Below are 21854 nucleotides of genomic sequence, written 5' to 3'. Positions count from 1 at the left end.
GAATGGGAACACCATCTAGAAGTTGCCCTCCAAGCTACTCACCATCTTGACTTGGAAATATATTGCCATTCCTTCACAAGGATATAGGAACATAGGATTTCCTCGAGAGCAATTGGGAATGGGTAATAAATGCTCACCAGCAACGCTCACTTCCTGTAAATGATTTTTTTTTTAAATCAAGTACTATTCTAGGGTAGTATGCACAGCACAGTATGATAAGTTAGCGTACACCTTTCGCATCTCTAACTTCTGAGTCCATAGGTGTGCGAGGTGCGCGGGAAGCCCAGCAAATCACGTCCACATGTTTTGGGCATGCCCGAAGCTTAGAGGGTTTTGGCAGGGTTTTGCTAAGGCAATGTCGACGGTGCTAAAAACACGGGTGGTGCCTACTCCTGAGGCAGCGATCTTTGGAGTGTCGGAAGATCCGGGAGTTCAGGTGGCGAAAGAGGCCGACGTCCTGGCCTTTGCCTCCCTGGTAGCCAGGGATCTTATTAATGTGGAGGGACTCGAGGCCCCCGAGTGTGGAGACCTGAATTAGTGACATCGCTGGGGTTCTCGGTCTTGAGAAAATAAAATTTGCCTGAGGGTCAATGTTAGGGTTCTCCCGGAGGTGGCAGCCATTTGTCAACTTTCTCGGGGAAAATTAAAAATGTCAGCAGATCCAGTATTCCCGGGGGGATTGTTATTGTTTGGTTGAGGTGCGTAAAGATTGGGCTGCGGTGGGGGGGAAATGTTCATTTTGCCACGTGGATGTTGTTTTTGTTAATGTGATAAAAAATTTTAAATACCTCAATAAAAATATTATTTTTTTAAAAATCCATCAAAACTGATGGAATAAAAAACAATTATAAGGGCCCTACGTGAAATATGGCACAGCAGACCTGACTGTATTTATTGGGCATGAATCCAATGACAAAAAATCCCTGAATGATTCACTACAAAGTGGAACAAAAATAGCAATCTCATTTGAATCCACAGAATTAGCTGTTAAGGGAAGGAGAAAAACATGACAGTGGTGTTTTTCTGAGGTTGGAGTTGAGATGCATTGTTAAAACATACCTTGCATCATAAGGCCAGACAAAGTCCTCTCTTTGAGTACTAGGTGCTGTCAAGTGACAAAAATGGAAAGTCTGTCATTCTTCAGCATTCTTATCCCTTACATTGGTAAAGTATTTTTTTAATGAAAATAGCATTTTAGTGGCAGAATTGAATAATGTTGCTTTAATTCGGTGTCTCCATGTGTAATGATGGTGAAGTGGACATTATTGTGACAAAGACCATCTTTCTCTTTCATGGTTTAATATTTTCTATTTTTTTCATTCCAGACGAATTGCCTTACCTGAAGTGCCCTCTACATACTGTCTTAAAACTAACACCTGTTGCCTATGGTCAGTAATCACACGCTTTACTATCATCATTCAAATCTCTTCTATTAACACTGAGCACAGGGCAAGGTAAATCAGATGCTGAACTTGTTAAATTTGAATTAATTTTTAAAATAATTCTTGGATGTCCTTTTTTAAATTGATACTTATTGAAAAATCCAGAATAAATGAAGGCATATTTGAAACTTAATTTTACATGGTGCTGACAATATTTTTCATATCTCAGAAATGCAAATTGAAGTATTGAATGAAGTAAATTATATCTGAGAAACATGCATTTTTCAATTTCCAAAAAATGAAAAATTCTGTAGAGGATAGAGGTTCATCACTTATCAGCCGCGTCATGGCTTTATATTAACCTGCTAACGGTTGTCTGGTTTTTTCTTGCTTTTCCTTTGGGGAAACAAATGTCGCTGAAACAAAATATTTAAATCATCCAAGCAGCACTTTGTTTGTCCTCCATAATATGGTCATTCATCTTTATATTACATTTTTTCCAGATTTTCTTTTCAGGAAAAGTGTATGCTTGTGTTTTTGCACACGGCAACCACAGTGCATATACAGTGTAATAAATGGTGTGTGCTACGTCTAAGTGAGGGATGATGAAATTTGAAGGGGGGGGGAATGGCGGGAGCATCTTGAGATACAAGATCTCAAATTTCAGACTTTCATTCTGTTCATACTTTGGAAAACATTGTGGTTCTCTCCTTCTGGTCCCCCCCCAGCCCATTTTCCATTTAGACATGCCCCTGACTCCTATTCAGTTCCTTTAAGATCGGGAACTTTCCAGCTGAGGTATCCTGATGGTCATTCCCAATCCCACCAAGCTGGCACATCATGTTGGTCCTCCAACATGCTTTTAAAACAGCCTTGCACTCTTAATCATATTGTAAAGTAATAGTTTGCTTGGTATGAGTTACACATCCGAGTATTTATGTAAAAGGAAGGATGAGGAATGGGATTTTATAATTCTCATTCTTGTGTTCACATCCTTCCATGGTCTCACTCCTCCCCATCTTTTCAACCTCTCCCAGCCCTACTACCCTCTGAGAATTCTGTGTTCCTCCAATTCTAACCTATTATTCAAACCCACTCCCTTCACCCCACCATTGGTGGCCATGTCACAGATGCCTAGGGCCCAAAGCTCTAACATTCCTTTTGCTAAACCTCTTTATTTTCTCTATCTTTTATAACACTCCTTACTGCCTACCATCTTCCTTGACCGCAATGTTTGTCTCTTTTGGAATGTTTTGTCGCATTAAAGGGTGCTTTATGAATGCAAGTTGTTAATATTGGGAGAGGTAGTGTGGGCAACATCTGCTCCATCAAGGATGCCTGTCCGTTACAGCCTACATAACATCTCCTGTGAAATTTCAAAGTAGACCTGCAACAGCAATCCTGAGGCTAACTTGGGGAAATCTCAGGGGAAATCAATCTTCACCTCCCTAAGACGATCAAAGAAACTTTCAGGTTGCTGCAGTAAGCAGTGAAATCTTTAAAATCCCAATTAACCTGAAACTTGTCCCCTATAACTGGAAGCTCCTTTCTGTGAAGTTGTTTTTTCTGCTCTCTGAAGCACTGCATTATCCTTTCATGCACATGCTTCAATAATCTGTTGCAGAGGGTGAGCTCTGAAAATAAATATCCCCTAACATTAACTCATTGAAGATTTTATATCCATGCCTCCTGGTTGCACTATCTGATAACTTATCCATCTGGATATAATCCAAATTGTTTGGAGGATTTTCCCTATTTTGAAAATTAGAATATTATTACTTCACTTTTCAATCAAATACAAGAATAAGTGAAAATAAATTATACCAAATTGAATAGGAGTACCAGTGTGTAGAATTAGAGCCATTGCTAAAAAATCCATTTATTTTGCTGAGTGGCAGCGCCACGTTCATCAATCAATCAAATGTAGCATTTGACACAGATAAGGCAGGATTCCTCATACAAAACATTAACATGGCAGAGAAAAGAGAAAGTTATATTGCGTTCTTCAAACCAAAGTTGATAAACAGTTGCTGTAAAACTGGTAACAGAGCAGAAGCACGGGAATTTAATGTTAATGGGGCAAAAGTTGGTTTGGTGAATCTCAAAGGACAAGCCGAAGTCCCAAGACGATCTAGGCAAAACCTTTGGACATGGAATAAAGGCTCAACACCTTAGCTCAAGCAATAACTTCTAGAATAAATTCACCAACATTGAACAAGTGGATGTGCCAAAATTTGTTTGAAAGCATTTTATAGAACAACGGTTTTGGGTCCCAAGAGCACCTTTAAAGTAATTCCAAAGCGATGCTACCTCTTTATGCAAAGGCACGTCATTCGGCACACTTCAATCACATGCCCGATGAAGGAGGGGATAAGCTATGCCAGTCACAGCATTATATCATGAGGCTGCAGAAGCAGCACCACCACAATAGAGTTTCCCATACTGCCACTCACATTTGATATTCCATTCAGTCAAGCCATGACTGTCAAAGGAGAAACATCGACCAGCTTAAGATCAACTTGAAAAGAAAATATTTGTTTCACTGTCATGCTCAAAGCATAGGGATATGGGACAACAATGCTGCCATATGTTATCTCCAAATTAAAAGCTCTCCCAAGGAATATCACACGGCCACAAGGCATGATTGGCTGTGAACATGAAACAGTTTGATGGACATAGGTTTTATTAAAGACTAGTTGCATAATATGCAGTGCAAAGGCCCTCTTTGGAATATCATGTTGTTGGGTGTTTAGGTATACTCCACTGTTCTGCATTAAGGATATCCAACATATTAATCGCCTAGATCTTTAATTCTCAGGGGATTGGCAGGCCAGTTGCAAGTGATGGATGTCAGCTTCAACTGACCATTTAAACAGCAGATACGCTGAAAGTGAAATGAGTGGCTCTGTCTGATCTGGAGCATTTTCATTTGCATCGTCAGGCAAGTAGAAAAGATCAGACTATTTACTCATTGCCTAATGGTTCAAAGAAGACTGGAATTGCATTGACTCATTCATGATCAAACATGGCTTGAAGAAGTGTTGTTAACCATGGATGGTTCTAAGATGGCTGATGAAGGTGATCTCTGCCTTTCACCTATTTGAGGACAGCAATTCAGATACAGCATTTCAAGGTTTCCAAAACTGTAAATAAAAAAAACCTCAAAACTGACCAGTAACTCCTTGATTATTTCTTTTAGAAATTAATTGTATGAATCACAGAATTTTTACGGCACAGGAGGCCATCCGGCCCATCATATTTACACCGGCTCTTTAAATGAGCATTATCATTTAGTGCCATTCACCTGCCTTTTCCCTGAAACCCTGCACATTGTTTCTATTCAAATAATCATCCAATCTCCTCTTGAATGCCTCAATGGAGCCTGCCAGACAGTGCATTCCAGACCCAAGCCACGTGCTGTGTGAAAAAGTCCTACCTAAAGTGTGGTGCCCAGAACTACACAATACTCGAGCAGAGGTATTAACTGGTGTCCTAAACAAGTTCAGCACAACCTCCTTGCTCTTGTACTCTGTGCCCCAATTACAAAGCCTGGAATACTGTATGCTTTAATAACTGCTCTTTCCAGCTGTCCTATCCACCTGTCCCCCCAGTTAGGTAGACGTAGAGTGGATGTTTCCCCTTGTTGGACATTCCAGAACGAGAGGCCATAATCTTCGTCTAAGAGGCGGCAGATTTAAAACAGAAATGAGGAGGAATTACTTCACTCAAAAGGTTGTGAACCTGTGGAATTCTCTACGCCAGAGTGTAGTGGACACTGGACCACTAAACAAATTTGAAGAGATACATTGTTTTTTAATTGGTGGGTTGTGGGGAGCAGGCAGGAAGGTGGAGATGAGGCCGAGAATAAGATGAGCCATAATCGTATTGAATGGCGGAGCAGGCACACAGAGCTGAATTACCTACTCCTAGTTCTTATGTTCTTATTATTCTTACTCTGGATTGACCATTGTCCTTTTCTACCAACATTTTCTACCTAAACCTTATACAATAATCACTGTCTCCTAAATGTTCCCAACTGACACTTGGCTCACCTAATTTCCAAGAACCAGGTCCAGCAGTGCATCCTTTGTTGTTGGACAGGTGTAAAACATTCCCCGGAACACAATCTTGTAACCCTTTCCCCTTTCTGTCCTTTACACTACCACTATCTCAGTTTATATTCAGGGGTGGCATAGTGGTTAGCACTGCTGCATTACAGCTCCAGGGATCCGGGTTCAATTCCGGCCTCGGATGACTGTCTGTGTAGAATTTTCACTTTCTCCCTGTGTCTGCGTGGGTTTTCTCCGAGTGCTCTGGTTTCCTCCCACGGTCCAAAGATGTGCAGGTTAGGTGGATTGGCCATGATCAATTGCCCCTTAGTGTCCAAAAAGGTTTGAGGTTAGGTTAGGTGGGGTTACTGGATTGTGGGGATAGGGTGGGGGTCTGACTCCAGTAAGGGTACACATTCAGAGGGCCAGTACAGACTTGATGGGCCATAAGACCTCCTTCTGCACTGTAATGATTCTACTCTAATTAAAAGTCCCCCATTATAACTACTCTATAATGTTTGCATCTCTGTTTCCCTGCAGGTTTGTTCCTCTGCATCCTTCCCATTAGCTGGTCACCTATGGACTACACTGAGCAATGGGATTGCAATTTTTTTGTTCCTTGGCTCTAGCCAAATTAATTCTGTCCTTGAGCCCTCGGGGACATCCTCTTTCTCCAGCCTTGCAGTGCTCTCCTTAACCAATATCACCACTGTGATAGCACGGCCCCTTAAAGGGGGTACTTTGCAGGCCACGTGACTCGCCCTGAGCCCCTGGGGATGGAGTGCGTGAACCTGAACCTATCAGGTGCCAGGGCGTGAACCCGGGAACTTTGGGTTCATCAGATTAAGCCTGGGTGTCAAGGGAACTAGCCCTGTGTTGTGTTGATCTATAATGCAAAGTTATTCCTTTGTTAACACTGCCTTGTCGTATTACTCCGCACTACAACAGTCACCTCTCCTCCTTTTCTTCCTACACTCTCTTTCCTGAACACATTATCCCCAGGAATATTTGACATCTGGTCTTGCCTCTCCTTGAGCCAAGTCCATGTTATCACCACCATGTCATAATCCCACATGGCAACTGCACCTATAACACCCCAATCTTATTTGCTACAGCCTTTTCATTCATATACATGCAATATAACCCTGATTTAGACATCATTACTTTCTCCCTTGTACTGAATCTGCCTTTAACTTGCTATTCTATGTTCTAGTGCTATCTGTCTCTCCCAATATTTTGTCCACCTCGATATTACACTCTAATGCTGGATGTAAAAGGATTATTTTGTTACTATGTGTAATATGCACTCAAACCTGCAGGTATACTTTTAGATTAAAAATATGTATTTTATTTTGAAAATTACTGTACTTCAAGATGTGAGAAACTGTTGCATCAAACGGGAGATACAAGAGTCAACTTTTGTGATTTTCCTTCCTTTGCTGTGGGCTTTATAAATGTTGAGCATATTGACAGTAGATTGGACTTAATATAAGGAATGTTTGGTTTTAATGTCATTTTATTCAAATCCATAGTCCATGGGTTCAGCAATTAGCATTGACAACTGCAGAATTGATTAATGAGTTTTCACAATACGCTACTTACTTTCTGTATTAATGTTTAAAACTTTCTTGTCTTTTAGGCTGTAAAATGGAATCCGTTTACTTAAATGTAAAAGCAGTAAACACACATCGTGACCGGCCACAGGTAAAGACTCTGTTTTTCTTCAACTAGCTTCACAGTTTAAGTGTGTTAAGCTCTAAATGAGAATGTAAATTGTCTTTTTGACAAAAATTGGGAAAAAATTATCTTTAGTCCCCTGAGAAAGTTGTTGCCATTCTTGAACTATTACAGTCTGTGTGGTCAAATTACTATCGTAACGATAGAGAAGGGCAGCACGGTAGCATTGTGGATAGCACAATCGCTTCACAGCTCCAGGGTCCCAGGTTCGATTCTGGCTTGGGTCACTGTCTGTGCGGAGTCTGCACATCCTCCCTGTGTGTGCGTGGGTTTCTTCCGGGTGCTCCGGTTTCCTCCCACAGTCCAAAGATGTGCAAGTTAGGTGGATTGGACATGATAAATTGCCCTTAGTGTCCAAAATTGCCCTTGGTGTTGGATGGGGTTACTGGGTTATGGGGATAGGGTGGAGGTGTTAACCTTGGGTAGGGTGCTCTTTCCATGAGCCGGTGCAGACTCGATAGGCCGAATGGCCTCCTTCTGCACTATAAATTCTATGATCTAAAACATTGCAAATTTCCGACACAGACGCAGAAAATTCAACCCATAGTGTCCATATTTGCCGAAAATGGGTCATCCAACCTAATTTCACTTTCAGACTCTTGAAGAATATTTATGAGGTTGGATATAGAGTTCCAGAATTTTAACTCAGCAAGCAATAGGGATGGCAAAAGATGTCCAAGTTAAGACGGTCTGTAACTTGAAGGTATCTGTCCCCTCCCTTTTTCATCAGACTGTCTCCATCTCCCCCTCCAGCTAAATGATTCTGAGGCAGGGAGATTTGAGACAGAGACATCTACAGCAGATGTGTTTGCTTAGGAAAGCCCTGCTGTCCATTAACTCCCAAATGCTCCAATCTAGAGACACAACCTGCTTTGCCACATGTTAATTTGAATTGTTTTCATTGATTGTTTGAATGTCTTTTTCTATTTTCTACAAATTCTAGCTTGCACTAATGAGTTGATAAAGAATTTAAACTGCCTCGAGCTTTAAAGCATTGCTGGTTTACAAAACAAGTACCTCCTTTAACCTTATTGAATTTTTTGTGGAGGTAACAGAGTTATTCAGCAGATGAAGGCAATTTGATAAATTGCCAAATAAGTTTGCTAACTGGCTTTAAGACAAAGCAGGGAAGCTCAACACCATCCAGGAGAAAGCAGTCCTCTTGATTGGCACCCCTTCCATAAATATTCACTTCCTTCACCAACAATGTACAGTAGCAGCAGTGTGTACCAACTACAAGATGCACTGCAGGAACTCACCAAGATTCCTTCGGCAGCACCTTCCAAACTCACAACCACTACCATCTAGAAGGACAAGGGCAGCAGATACGTGGGAACAGCACCACTTGGAAGTTTCCCTCCAAGTCGCTCACCATCCTGATTTGGAAATAAATCACCATTCCTTCACTGTGAAAATCATGGACTTTCCTTCCTAATAGCACAGTGGGTGTACATATACCACATGAACTACGGCAGTTCAAGAAGGCAGCTCACCGTCACCTTCTCATGGGCAATTGGGGTTGGGAACAAAAGTTGGTCTAGCTAGAGAAGCTCACGTCCCTTTAAAATTAATTTTTCAAAAGCAAGTGGGAATAAAAGGTAGTTATTCAGAGTAACAGAAGTTGGTTCCATGCTGGGGCCAGTGCTGTTCACACTTACACAAATTATTTGGATTTTGGAATCAGAATTTCTTTACTTGCAGATAACACTAAATTGGAGGAGGGAAGAAGGTCAGTGCCGAGGAAGACTGTAATGAATCACAAGAGGACATTAATTTGCAGAATTGGGAAAATAATTGGCAAAATACGTTGGGCGGAATTCTCCGCTCCCGCGATAAATCGGGACGGCCGTCGTGAACTCGGCCGAGTTTCACGACGGCCTCGGAGGCCGCTCCTCGCACCTTATTCACCCCCACCGGGGGGCTAGGAGCGGCGCTCCATAACTCTCGGCCGCCGGGCCTTGATGCTTGCGCGCCGAGAATGACGCGACGGTGGCGCCTAAGTGATGTCAGCCGCGCATGCGCAGGTTGGCCGGCTCCAACCCGCACATGCGCGGCTGACGGCTCCAACCCGCGCATGTGCAGTTGCCGTCTTCCGCTCCGCTGCCCCGCAAGACGTGGCGGCTTGATCTTGCGGGGCGGCGGAGGGGAAAGAGTGCGTCGATTTGAGACGCCGGCCCGATGATTGGTGGGCACCGATCGCGGGCCAGTCCCCTCCCGAGCACGGCCGTGGTGCTCACTCCCCTCTCTCCCCCCCCACAAGCTTCAAACCAGCATTTGGCGCCCATGTTCACGACGGCAGCGACCAGGTATGGTTGCCGCCGTCGTGAACCGGTCGGGAACTGCAGGGCTCGGCCCATACGGGCCGGAGAATCGCTGGTCGCCGTGAAAAACGGCGAGCGGCGATTCTTCTGAGCGGGGGGTGGGAGAATCGCGGGGGGCGTGTCGTGAGTCGCTCGGCTCTCGCACGATTCTCCCACCCGGTGTGGGGAGCGGAGAATCGCGCCCGTTAAATACAGATAAGTGAGAAGTAGCACATTTTGGTAGGAAGAATAGGAAAGGTACTGATTAATTGGAAGAGGCGAGTTTAAATGGGATAGAGGAACAAAGGACCTCAAAAGTTCAAATATATCAATCACCAAATGTTACACTACAGGTTAGCAAAGCCATTCGAAAAGCAAACTAAACTCGAGGCTTTATTTCTAGTGGGTTAGAATTGAGAAGTACTGAAGTTATGTTAAAGTTGTATCTACCCTTGATTAAAGCACACATTTTTATTTACTCTTTTCATAAGACATGGGTGTTGCTGGCAGAGGCAGCATTTGTTGACCATCCCTAATTACCCTTGAACTGAGTGGCTTTGCCAGACCATTGTATAGGGAAGTTAGAGTAGGAACAGGTAAGGATGATAAAGGATATTAATGAACCACGTGAAATTGTACGACCATTGGTGATAGTTGTCATGTCACCATCACTGAGACTAGCTTTATACTCCAGCTTTATTAATTCAATTTAAATTCCACCAGCTGCCAAGTACGAGTTGAACTCATGTCTTGAGGGCATTAGTCTGGGCCTCTGGATTACTAGTCCAGTGATATTAATTACAACAACATTATTGTCTCCCCTTTAGTTCTAGCAAGCAAGCAGCTTTGGTTGCCATTTTGGAAAAGAATATGTAGGCACTGCAGAGGGCGCAGAGATGACCATATATTACATAATCGTGTGTATATGCATATTAGGAAAGGATTGACAGGCTGGGTCACCTCTGCTGGAAAAAATAAAGCTGAGGGGTGACCTAATAGGTCTTTAAAATTCAGATGTTTAATAGAATGGATACTGAGCGAATGTTTTCTCTAGTGGGTAAGAGCATAATCAGAGGCCATCAATGTAAGAGAGTCACCAATATATCCAATATGGATTTCAAAAGAAACTTTACCCAAAGAGTATTAAGAACATGGAGCTTCATGACAGAGGTTGAAGCGAATCGTATAGATGTATTAAGGGAAATCATGAGGGAGAAGGGAATAGATGGTAACGATTGTAGATTTAGTTAATAAAAGATGGAAGGAGCACTGGCATGGACTGGTTGGGTTGAATGACCTGTTTCTGTGCCTTATGTCTTTTTAATCATCTTGTACACTGAATTTCTACTTGCACCAAAATCCTGACGTAGCACTTTAATAATACAACACTTTTATTATAACCACTCTTTGTTACTACTCTGGAAGATGGTAGTTGACTACTTCAGTCTAAGTAATCTTTTAATGGCATGATGAGTTTGAATTTCTGTCAAACAACCTTTCTAGCACTGAAATTAACTTTCACAAATATGGAGTCACATTCCTTTAAATATTAATTTGGAGATTTGCAAAAATACTTTTATTACTTTTTCACTCATCTCTTTCTCTTCCTCTTGCTTTCCTTCTCTTTCATTTGCTGACATTATATTAGATTAAATATTTTAACTGACACATCCTGGTTCAAACTCAGCGCTGCTCATTAATGATTCATCAGCATGATCGGTTAAGGAGATACAAAGTTGCTTGTACTGTTAACTAGTCTCAAATGGTTTGAAGAGAGCATTGAGTTTTTTGATGATTGACTTATGGGAACTCCAGAAGTCCATAAAATTCAACGTGCAGTGTAACTGTTTGTCACTGACCATATTGCTTATTTTTATTTTTTGTTTATAAATTTAGAGTACCCAATTCATTTTTTCCAATTAAGGGGCAATTTAGCATGGCCAATCCACCTAGCCTGCACAACTTTGGGTTGTGGGGGCGAAACCCATGCAAAGATCTGAGGCTGGATTAGCACAGTAGGCTAAACAGCTGGCTTGTAATGCAGAAAAATGCCAGCAGCGCGGGTTCAATTCCCGTACCGGCCTCCCCGAACAGATGCCGGAATGTGGCGACATGGGGCTTTTCACAGTAACTTCATTGAAGCCTACTTGTGACAATAAGCTATTATTATTATTAATAATAATATTAACATGGGGAGAATGTGCAAACTCCACACGAACAGTGACCCAGTGTCGGGATCGAACCTAGGACCTCGGCGCCGTGAGGCAGCAGGGCTAATCCACTGCGCCACGGTGCTGCCCATCACTGACCATATTTCTGACCCATTGTTTCTCCGTTTTATATATTTGGTACCTTATGAATAGTAGTTTATTTTTGGTAAAGTTTATTTGGCACGGTAGAATGCTACATCTGTTGAACTCAGTGAGTTGAACTCATAGTGAGAAAACCAGCACTCAATATATTTTCGGTTGACTTTTGTGCTTAGACTGCTCTTAAAAGCAGGGATTTATTTGTAGCTAACTGTTTTCTAGGAGGTTGAACATGAAGCAGTCTTAGTAGTGCCAGTTTTGGAAAATTATTTTCCTGTACTTTTTGGGATTTTTGAATTTTGTGTGCATGCAATCGGACATCTGTTCGGTAGCTTTTGTAATTGTTTTGCTTCACGTGGGAAGATATATAGATATATAAATGTTGGGTATGTTTGAAAAGCTTGATGTGTGGGATCCAGCAGTCATTGTTATCTCTAATGGATGAGCTATTGAAATTAGTTTTATCATAGAGATACCCTATTGTACATTGACTCATGACATGTATTTGTTTGTTTCACACCTTGTTTTTTGCTATTCTCATTGTGGGGAATGGAAGGAGTGGCAACATTTATTATTGGAAGTAAGATGAGAATATTTTTTTAAATGCCAAGTAACCGTTTCAAATCATTTGGGTGATTGGGAAAAGAAAGTTATTAAAGAGTGTGGCCTGAAACCCCAATATTTTAGTTTATTTGAAGGACTGTGCGTAAAGAATGATTTGCTCCAGCAGTGATTGCTTGAAGAAATAGGGCTTTGGTATTTCTAAATCAAAAATTTATTATGAATACAATATTACTTTTGAACATCACATCTGAAATGAATAACTTACAATTACCCCCTAATGCTACTGGTCAATTTACAATTAAACAACATGAAAAGAAACATACAGCTCTCAATCTATCTTAAAATCTGCAGGGCATAGAATAATACTTGCTTTATAAACTACATTTTGGTGTTAGAACCCCTTCAGACTCTGGCTGAATATTTTCAAAAAGCTGGTTCACCTGACGTGAAGATTAAGTGGGTTTATAGAGAGGGGGGAGTGGACACAAAGGGGCAATTTAGCATGGCCAATCCATCTAACCTGTCCATCTTTGGACTGTAGGAAACCCACGCAGACACAGGGGAGAAAGTGGAAATTCTGCCTCGAAAACATCCAAAGTCGCTGGGCGCGATTCTCCGCCGGGTGGGAGAATCGCGGGAGGGCCGCTCTGGCACCCCCCCGCGATTCTCCCCCCCCCCCCCAAAATGGCGTGTCGCGTTTTTCCCGGCGATCGGCGATTCTCCGGATGGGGCAAGCGGCCTGACGACCCCAACGGGTTCACGCCGACGGCAACCACACCTGGTTGCTGCCGGCGTAAACATCGCACGACAGGTAAGTGTGGGGGCTGTGGGGGGTGGAGAGGGGATCGAGCACCACGGGCGTGCTCGTGAGGGGACTGGCTCGCGATCGGTGCCCACCGATCGTCGGGCTGGCGTCTCTAAGAGACGCACTCTTTCCCCTCCGGCGCCCCGCAAGATCAAGCCGCCACGTCTTGCGGGGCAGCGGAGGGGAAGACGGCAACCGCGCATGCACGGGTTGGAGCCGGCTAACCTGCGCATGCGCGGCTGACGTCACTTAGGCGCTGCCGGCCGCGTCATTCTTGGCGCGCCGCTTTGACGCAAGGGTCAAGGCCCGGCAGCCGAGTTTCCCGCAATGCCGCTCCTAGCCCCCCGGGGTGGGGGGGGGGGGATTGGGGGGAATAGGGGGCGAGGAGCGGCCTCCGACGCCGGCATGAAACACTCCGGGTTTCACTCCGGCGTTGGCAGTTGCGGAGAATCGCGCCTGCTGTTTCCATTGTAGAATATGTGCTGTAGTTACACCAACAGTATTTTTAGGTGAGGAGATCACAGGTTTTCACAGAGAAGGAAGGGGATAATAGTTCCATGTCAGGATGAGGTATGGCTTGGAGAGGAACTTACATGTGGTGGCATTCATGTGCATCAGCTGCCCTTGTCCTTGGAGGTGGGAGAGATTATGGGTTTGAAATGTGTTGTTGAAGGAGCCTTGGTGAGTTGCTGCAGTGCATCTTTTTTTTTAAATAATTTTTATTGAAGAGATTTTTTACATGAAAATATTTACCCCCCCTAACCATAGACTATTACACAATATTCCCTCTTAACAGATATCCCCCCCCGCCCGACCCCCCGCGCGCGCTGTCCCTCCCCCCTCCCCCCCCCAAAAAACAAACAAAGCAACAATTAACATCAAACATGAACTGCGAACAAATTTGTCCGCATTACAACCTTAAATAACCCACCACACCCGTTGTTACCACACCCGTTGTTGCCACCCCCCCCCCCCCCCCCCCCCCCCGGGGGGCTGCTGCTGCTGCGACCTCTGCACCCTATCTTTGAGCCAAAAAGTTGAGGAAAGGCTGCCACCGCCTGAAGAACCCTTGTACCGACCCTCTCAGGGCGAATTTGACCCTTTCCAACTGGATAAAGCTTGCCATGTCATTAATCCAAGTTTCCACGCTTGGAGGCCTCGCGTCCTTCCACTGTATCAGTATCCTTCTTCGCGCAACTAGGGACGCAAAGGCCAGTATTCCAGCCTCTCTCGCCTCCTGTACCCCCGGCTCCACCCCAACCCCAAAGATCGCTAGTCCCCATCCTGGTTTGACCCTGGATCCCACCACCCTCGACACCGTCCTTGCCACTCCCTTCCAGAACTCCTCCAGTGCCGGACATGCCCAAAACATATGGACATGGTTCGCTGGACTTCCCGAGCACCTGACACATCTGTCCTCACCCCCAAAGAACCGACTCATCCTTGTCCCCGTCATATGGGCTCTATGTAGCACCTTAAATTGAATGAGGCTAAGCCTCGCACACGAGGAGGAAGAATTAACCCTCTCCAGGGCATCAGCCCATGTCCCATCCTCTATCTGCTCTCCCAGCTCCCCCTCCCACTTGGCTTTCAACTCCTCTACTGATGCCTCCTCAGCCTCCTGCATTACTTTGTATATGTCCGATATCCTCCCCCCTCCGACCCAGACCCCCGAGAGCACCCTATCGCTCGCCCCCCTGCTGGGGAGCAAGGGGAACCCTTCTGCAGTGCATCTTGTAGAGTTTACACACTGCAGCCAAGGTGTGCTAGTGTAATGGAGGTAGCGAATGATTAAAGGTGATGGATAGAACAAAGAAAAGTACAGCATTGGAATAGGTCCTACGCCCCCCCAAGCCTGCGCCGACCATGCTGCCCGTCAAAACTAAGATCTTCTACACTTCCAGGATCCATATCCCTCTATTCCCATCCTATTCATGTATTTGTCAAGATGCCCCTTAAACGTCACTATCGTCCCTGCTTCCACCACCTCCTCCGGCAGCGAGTTCCAAGAACCCACTAATTGACCCCTCTACCCTGGGAGAAAGTCTCTGACTATCCACTCTGTCTATGCCCCTTATAATTTTGTAGACCTCTATCAGGTCGCCCCTCAGCCTCCTTCATTCCAGTGAGAACAAACCAAGTTTATTCAACCTCTCCTCATAGCTAATGTCCTCCATGCCAGGCAACATCCTGGTAAACCTCTTCTGCACTCTCTCTAAAGCCTCCGCATCCTTCTGGTAGTGTGGTGACCAGAATTGAATACTATACTCCCAAGTGTGGCCTAGCTAAGGTTCTATGCAGCTGCAACATGACTTGCCAATTTTTATACTCAATGCCCTGGCCAATGAAGGCAAGCATGCCGTATGCCTGGACTACCTTCTCCACCTGTGTTGTCCCTTTCAGTGACCTGTGGACTGGATATAGTGCCAGTCAAGTAGGCCATTTGTCCTGATGTGTGCTGAGCTACACGGGTGTTGTTGATGCTGCACTCATCTCGTGGAGCGTCATCATCTACCACAATCTTAACTTGTGCTTTCTAAGTGGTGGACAAGCTACAGGTAAGGACGCGAGTCACATGCCACAATTTGTAGCGTGTAACCTGCTATTGTAGCCACAGTATTTACGTGGCTATTCTAGTTAAAGTTCAGACCAATGATGACTACCCCAGGGTGTTGATGATGCGGCATTCAGCGATGGTAATGCCATTAGTATCAGACATCAACTTGCCAGATAATTATGCAAAAATAGGCAACCATGATTCAGGATTCAATTTGTGTTATTGAAGGTGAAGCATTTTTTGTTACTTTTGTTATTTCAAAGATAGTAATATTTTTTATAATTGCATTTATTATTGTTATGTTTTTGTTTAATGTTTGCTAAATTTATCAAATGACAGAGCCTAAACTGTGATGTTTATTCTTTCAACTATTGAGTGTGTGTTGTACTTCAGTAAGCCAGAATACAGTTATCAGTCCTTTGTTTGACCCCTAGCTCTTGTTACGTTGACCTGAATGGTGTCCACTTCAAGGTGTGTAAGATTTGTAAAGGCCAATGACTCACCAATCACTCCCAAGAAAATATTTTGGCCGGAATTCTCTGGTCCTGCCATCAGCGCACCCTCCCTGCCTATGGGTTTCCCAGTGGCATGGGGTAGCCTCAAAGGGAAATCCTCCTGCCGCCAGTCAACGGTGCGCCACCATCCGCTGCTGAGAAACACGCAGCTGGGAGCCCGGAGAATACCAACCACAGTGTGAAAATCCAAGTCCCTAAAGTCAAAAGGGTTTCTCTTGGATATGAGGGAATTAAATATTAATATGTATGAGTTCCAGAATTAAAACCAGGAGAAGCAACACAAGGAACTCTTAAATTTGAATCAACCTGCTGCATCATTCCAGCAATGACATCAGATCTTTGTCAACTCCTGCGAAGAGCAATCTTCCTGCCACTGATGTAATTTGAGCAATAATAATAATCTTTATTAGTGTCACAAGTAGGCATATATTAACACTGCAATGAAGGTACTGTGAAAATTCCCTAGTCGCCACATTCCGGCGCCTGTTCGGGTACACGGAGGGAGAATTCAGAATGTCCAATTCACCTAACAAGCACTTCTTTCAGGACGCAGGAGTGAAAAAGATCATCCGGGAACCTTCTCCCCATACAGTTTGAAACAGGAACTTCTTTTAGATTAAAGGATTATTTACTGAGAATGTTCTGAATGATCCTACTCAGGCTATACTTAATTTAGCTTTAGACGTTTTCTTGCATTCCAAAGACCCACAGGAGAAAACACAAGGTTCTGCTTCTATTAGTTAACCGCGTTTGAAAGAAAACAAAATGCTCCTACGTGTAACGATATATATTTTCGCAGAACCTGTCAGAAATATACCAGATATGTACTTCATAATGACCGAAGGTTTTGAATTTAACCAGTATTATGTTATGATCTATTAACTGTTGTCTTCTTCCTTCACAGAATGTTTCATTAAATCGCACACGGGAGGAGGCACTGAGTACTGTCCCATATAATAAGTAATTGGAACATTTTCAATGAATAACTCAACTGGTTATTAACATGTTGTTCATTTGGGCACACTGAAATTAATACTAATATTTTAATGACTAGCAATCTAAGAGAGTGTCTTCTGGAACTAAAGGGGATAAAATAATCCAAGATCTGCTTTTGTGTAATTTGCCCCACCTTGCAACCGTCCAACCTAAAATATAAATGTTGTATCATTTCATCCTTTTTCAGTTAGTAGCTGGAAACTAACATGCTGAAAGAGGTGTCTATGATTGTGTAATAATAGATACTGTAGGCTAAATGACGGAAAAACAATTTCGAAGTACAATTGCAATCATTTAAACTTTCTTTAATCTTGGTTATTATCTAGTAGGCACTGTCTGATGATCAGAAGAAATATGGAAAATATTATCACCAGTGGATTGCTCAATTGTCTAATTTGTGAAATATGGTGTCAGTCCTTTGGTGAAAATATTCTTGTACTTCAGTCGTATCATACGGCATTCTGTTCGTCTCATTAAAATGTTGCTCATTGCAATTTAGGTGTGTTAGTCACTCTGACAGTAATGTGACTGATATAATTTATTTACTGTACGTTTAACCCATATTTATTTCCCTGTAAAAGTTTAACTATCGTGAAACATTAGATGTTTCATTCTACTGGAACATATTCTTGTTATTTTTTCAAAATATCTTTAAGGACCTACGATCATCGACCTCTGTTCTTATAACATTTGTTTTCATGAGGATCTAATATAAAACAACAACCTAATCAAATCAAGCACCACAGAAGAAGCTAGTAAAATTGCTGTATGTCATACTGTGCAGTCTCCACTGCCAGACAATTTCTCCATAATTTAAAAAAGTGACACTAACTTGAAAAGCTTTACTGAGATCCTGACTTAGTTTTTAAAAAAAGGGTTATTCTGCACCTGCGGTGGAACAGGCCTTAACTTTGTGTTAATATTTTTATTATTTTATATTTTGTTCCGAGGACAATCCGTTTTCCCCCAAAATTATACTATGCTGTCTTGTGTAGAGATGTAGAAAAGTACACTTTTGTTAACACTGTATTGTTCTGAATTGCTTTGTTTATTTTTGTTATCTTTGTATTCCGAGCTCTTTTTCTAACTGGAACACCATCTGGCAACACAATGAGTTGCATCAGGGAAGTCATAATCAACAAGAAGGGAACCTCAGTCTTTTACATAAATATGTGGCTTTAAGCCAAGGGAGTTCTGGACAGCATGACCACAAATTTCAGTCGTACTTACATTTTTTTAACCACTTTAACAAGGGGACTTGAATTGTTTTAAAAATGCAGTTGAAAACAAAATGGGCAGTTTGTTAATTGTTATTCAATAACACTTAAAAGTGGCAATCTGCTCAGTGGGATCTTGAGAATTAACAAAATAATGATTGGCCATTTATCTTGTTGTGTTCCATTCTTGTCATAAGTGGAGCTTCAGATCTTGTTTGTATTGCAGTAAGACCTGTACATTACATGTTGGGGAGTGGCATTGTGTCCATTATTCTCGGGTGTCCTTATTTTCAAAGAACTATTGTATATATTATGAACCTTTTCCATTAGAATGTGGTGTTCTTTACCTAGCATTGATAGATGCAGAGAAACTGTGCTGTACCTAGGATAGAGTCATAGAATCATCGAGTTTACAGTGCAGAAGGAAGCCATTCATCCCATCGAGTCTGCATCAGCCCTTGGAAAGAGCACCCTATTTCACATCATAGAATTTACAGTGCAGAACGAGGCCATTCAGCCCATCGAGTCTGCACCGGCTCCTGGAAAGAGCACCCTATTTCACATCATAGAATTTACAGTGCAGAACGAGGCCATTCGGCCCATCGAGTCTGCACCGGCTCCTGGAAAGAGCACCCGACCCAAGGTTAACACCTCCCCATAACCCAGTAACCCCACCCAACACTAAGGGCAATTTTGGACACTAAGGGAAATTTATCATGGCCAATCCACCTAACCTGCACATCTTTGGACTGTGGGAGGAAACCGGAGCACCCGGAGGAAACCCATGCACACACTGGGAGGATGTGCAGACTCTGCACAGACAGTGATCCAAGCTGGAATTGAACCTGGGACCCTGGAGCTGTTAAGCGATTGTGCTATCCACAATGCTACTGTGCTGCCCTCCAGCCTATTCCCGTAACCTAACCTTTTGGACAGTAAGGGGCAATTTAGCATGGCCAATCCACCTAACCTGCACATCTTTGGACTGTGGGACGAAACCGGAACACCTGGAGGAAACCCACGCAGACATGGGGAGCAAGTGCAAACTCCACAGCGACAGTCACCTGAGGCCGGAATTAAACCCGAGTCTCTGGAGCTGTGAGGCAGCAGTACTAACCATGGTGCCACCATGCTGCCATGCAAGCTTTCAGTCCCCAAGAACAGTTTCTCTGCAGTAAGCATTCTGGGTAAAAAGCACCCAATTCAACAAACGCTATTTGTTTGCAATAAGGCATTGCCACCTCACATTAAACAGCATTCACTGACCTCAGGAGGATTTGGGACAGAAAGGAAACGAGCTACATGAGGAAGCACTGGTGATCCCGACTTAATGAAAGTTCCAGAAACAACAGCTTTGGACGGGCTGTATCCCATGATGGGAAAGTGTTTCATTCATTGAACGTAGTCTGTTGTTTCTAATTTATGATCTGTTGTTTCAGAATGCCTGTTGTGTATTTATCATGCGAGTTATTTGGGTCTCAATAAGTGTTTGTTTTTTGCAGGTGTCCATTTTTTGGAAGAGTCCATTTACGCTGTAGTTTGCTTTAATGAGCTTTAACTGCATTCAGTGACATTGCGAACAAATGATAGCTTATCTCGGGCACCTTCCCTGGAGTCAGTTCAGATTTTGTAAAATGTTTTAAACTTGACTGTGCCTCCTATAAAGTAAGTGCTACTCAGTCTTTCGTTTTGGTGCAATTATTCAAGTGGGAAAAGTATTGCCTTTCTGTGAAGGGAATGCAAATTAAACTGAGGGAAAAGCACATAAGATTTATAGTCAGCAATTTCCCTTTTGTTCCCATAGCAGAGTGAAAATGTGGAGGGGTTGATAGCGACATAAGTTATTCCAATTAGTTTGGTGACCTGTCTCAATGCTTTTACCAACTTTATTTTATTTGTTGACATTTCCAGACTTTTTAAGTGGGTGAAACGTTTGCCTGGTTGAATTACTGTCTTTGTTTCATAGAGCTACCAGTCAGACATTCTGCCATTATTTGGAGAATATTTCTAAATTTCTTCAGTTTGGCTATGAATTGACACAATTCACATTGCTGGAGCTATACTCCTCTGAATCCCACAAAATACTTAGCATTCACTAGGATTTTATTTTGCTTCATTCCTAATTATCTGATGGTTAAGATAGATGGCTGGCCTATACATGAATCAGGTATACGCTATTGAGATTCAAGGCTGGAACTTGCTTAATTTATGATTTGGATTTGAGATCATGTTCAGAGATTAGCTTACACTTTATGCTGTTAAATCTCAAGAATCTTATTTTTTTGTTCTCAGTAATTTTAGTTATATTTTACCCCTCCAAACTAATCAGAACAAACTGAATTCAAGCCACTGACTGTTAAAGCTCTTGTATGACACTTATTTGATGTTACCATCCAGCTATGTAATCAAAGGTGTCAAAAGTAAATTGAGTTTACAAATTATCAAGTCTGTTATTTAAGGTACACAGACTGACCTACTTATTGTGAGAAAATAAAGGTCAAAACGCACAGTGTACAGGCTCCCAGATAATGTATTGTGTAAACAAATATAAAAGTTGTAAATTTAATATTGTGACATATTTATAAATGTGACAGTGGAAAAACATCTGTCTTTGGTTTTAAAAAGCCATGTCTGAGCATTATTTTGAAATATTGAGCACATTAAATAATTATTTCAATGTCCAAGTATGTAAAATAATTTCAAGGAAGAAATCTCATCCAGGAGAAATACTGTACAATTTTGCACAAAGCAGTGAAAAAAAAGTCTATCTGGATGAAACTGTTGATTTTTAAACGTGTATGTATAATTGAATATTTAATCTTTGTACTTGGTATCTGAGATGATCTGTGGGCCATTGGTTAAATAGAATAACATATGTTTATGCAAAAGTTATATATGTGCTTTTTACTCTTTATAAAAGGTATTGCCTGATCTGTGTGTGTGTGTATAATTCTTGAGACGGGAATGTGTATTCATCTGGGAAAAATAAATAAATTCTCTCCTGCATAAAAATAAATGACGTACTCATATTCATCTGGTTATAAGCCATCTCACAAAGCAGTTTGTACTTTTTTTCTTTTAAGCCTTGCTTATTTCTCCCATTATGATTGCATTATCTCCTCTGAGACAGTGGGTGGGATTATCCATCCCCGGGACACCTGGAATGCATCCCCGATGGGACAGAGAATCAGGTGTCGGGGGGGGGGGGGGGGGGGGGGGGGGAATCAGGATTGAGTGTGGGGGTGCTGGTCCCATCGCGATGCTCCGAGCCCTCACTGGCGGCATGAACGAGGTCCACAATGTGCGCCGGAGAGGGGGGGCATGTAAATAAATACAAATGGGACTTCGGTGATGCTCCGGACCCCGCAGCCGGTAATCACATGGACATGGATCACTTGTCTCTACCTGTGGTTGAGATCATCC

The 21854-nt window shown here is 42.7% G+C and overlaps 1 protein-coding gene across 10 annotated transcripts in view; it reads left to right on the top strand.

Annotated features, from left to right (window-relative positions):
* Window positions 1-21447, top strand: part of LOC119977991 (6-phosphofructo-2-kinase/fructose-2,6-bisphosphatase 2-like) — a 94084-nt gene extending 72637 nt beyond the window's left edge. For 8 of the 10 annotated variants that reach the window (XM_038819268.1, XM_038819274.1, XM_038819266.1 and 5 more), the window contains 4 exons: window positions 1326-1388; window positions 7071-7135; window positions 17123-17178; window positions 19934-21447. In XM_038819268.1, the coding sequence (XP_038675196.1) occupies window positions 1326-1388; window positions 7071-7135; window positions 17123-17178; window positions 19934-19979 (230 nt within the window). In that variant the 3' untranslated portion in view covers window positions 19980-21447. Of the gene's footprint in view, window positions 1-1325; window positions 1455-7070; window positions 7136-17122; window positions 17197-19933 lie in introns of those variants that run through there. The other 2 variants (XR_005463339.1, XM_038819267.1) reach the window with 2 other exon arrangements.
* Window positions 21448-21854: the final 407 nt, after the last annotated feature.

This window comes from Scyliorhinus canicula, chromosome 15 (assembly GCF_902713615.1).
Source record: "Scyliorhinus canicula chromosome 15, sScyCan1.1, whole genome shotgun sequence".
Lineage (NCBI taxonomy): Eukaryota > Metazoa > Chordata > Chondrichthyes > Carcharhiniformes > Scyliorhinidae > Scyliorhinus > Scyliorhinus canicula.
Note: the sequence above shows the minus strand (reverse complement) of the source record. Positions and strands in the feature narration are given on the sequence as shown.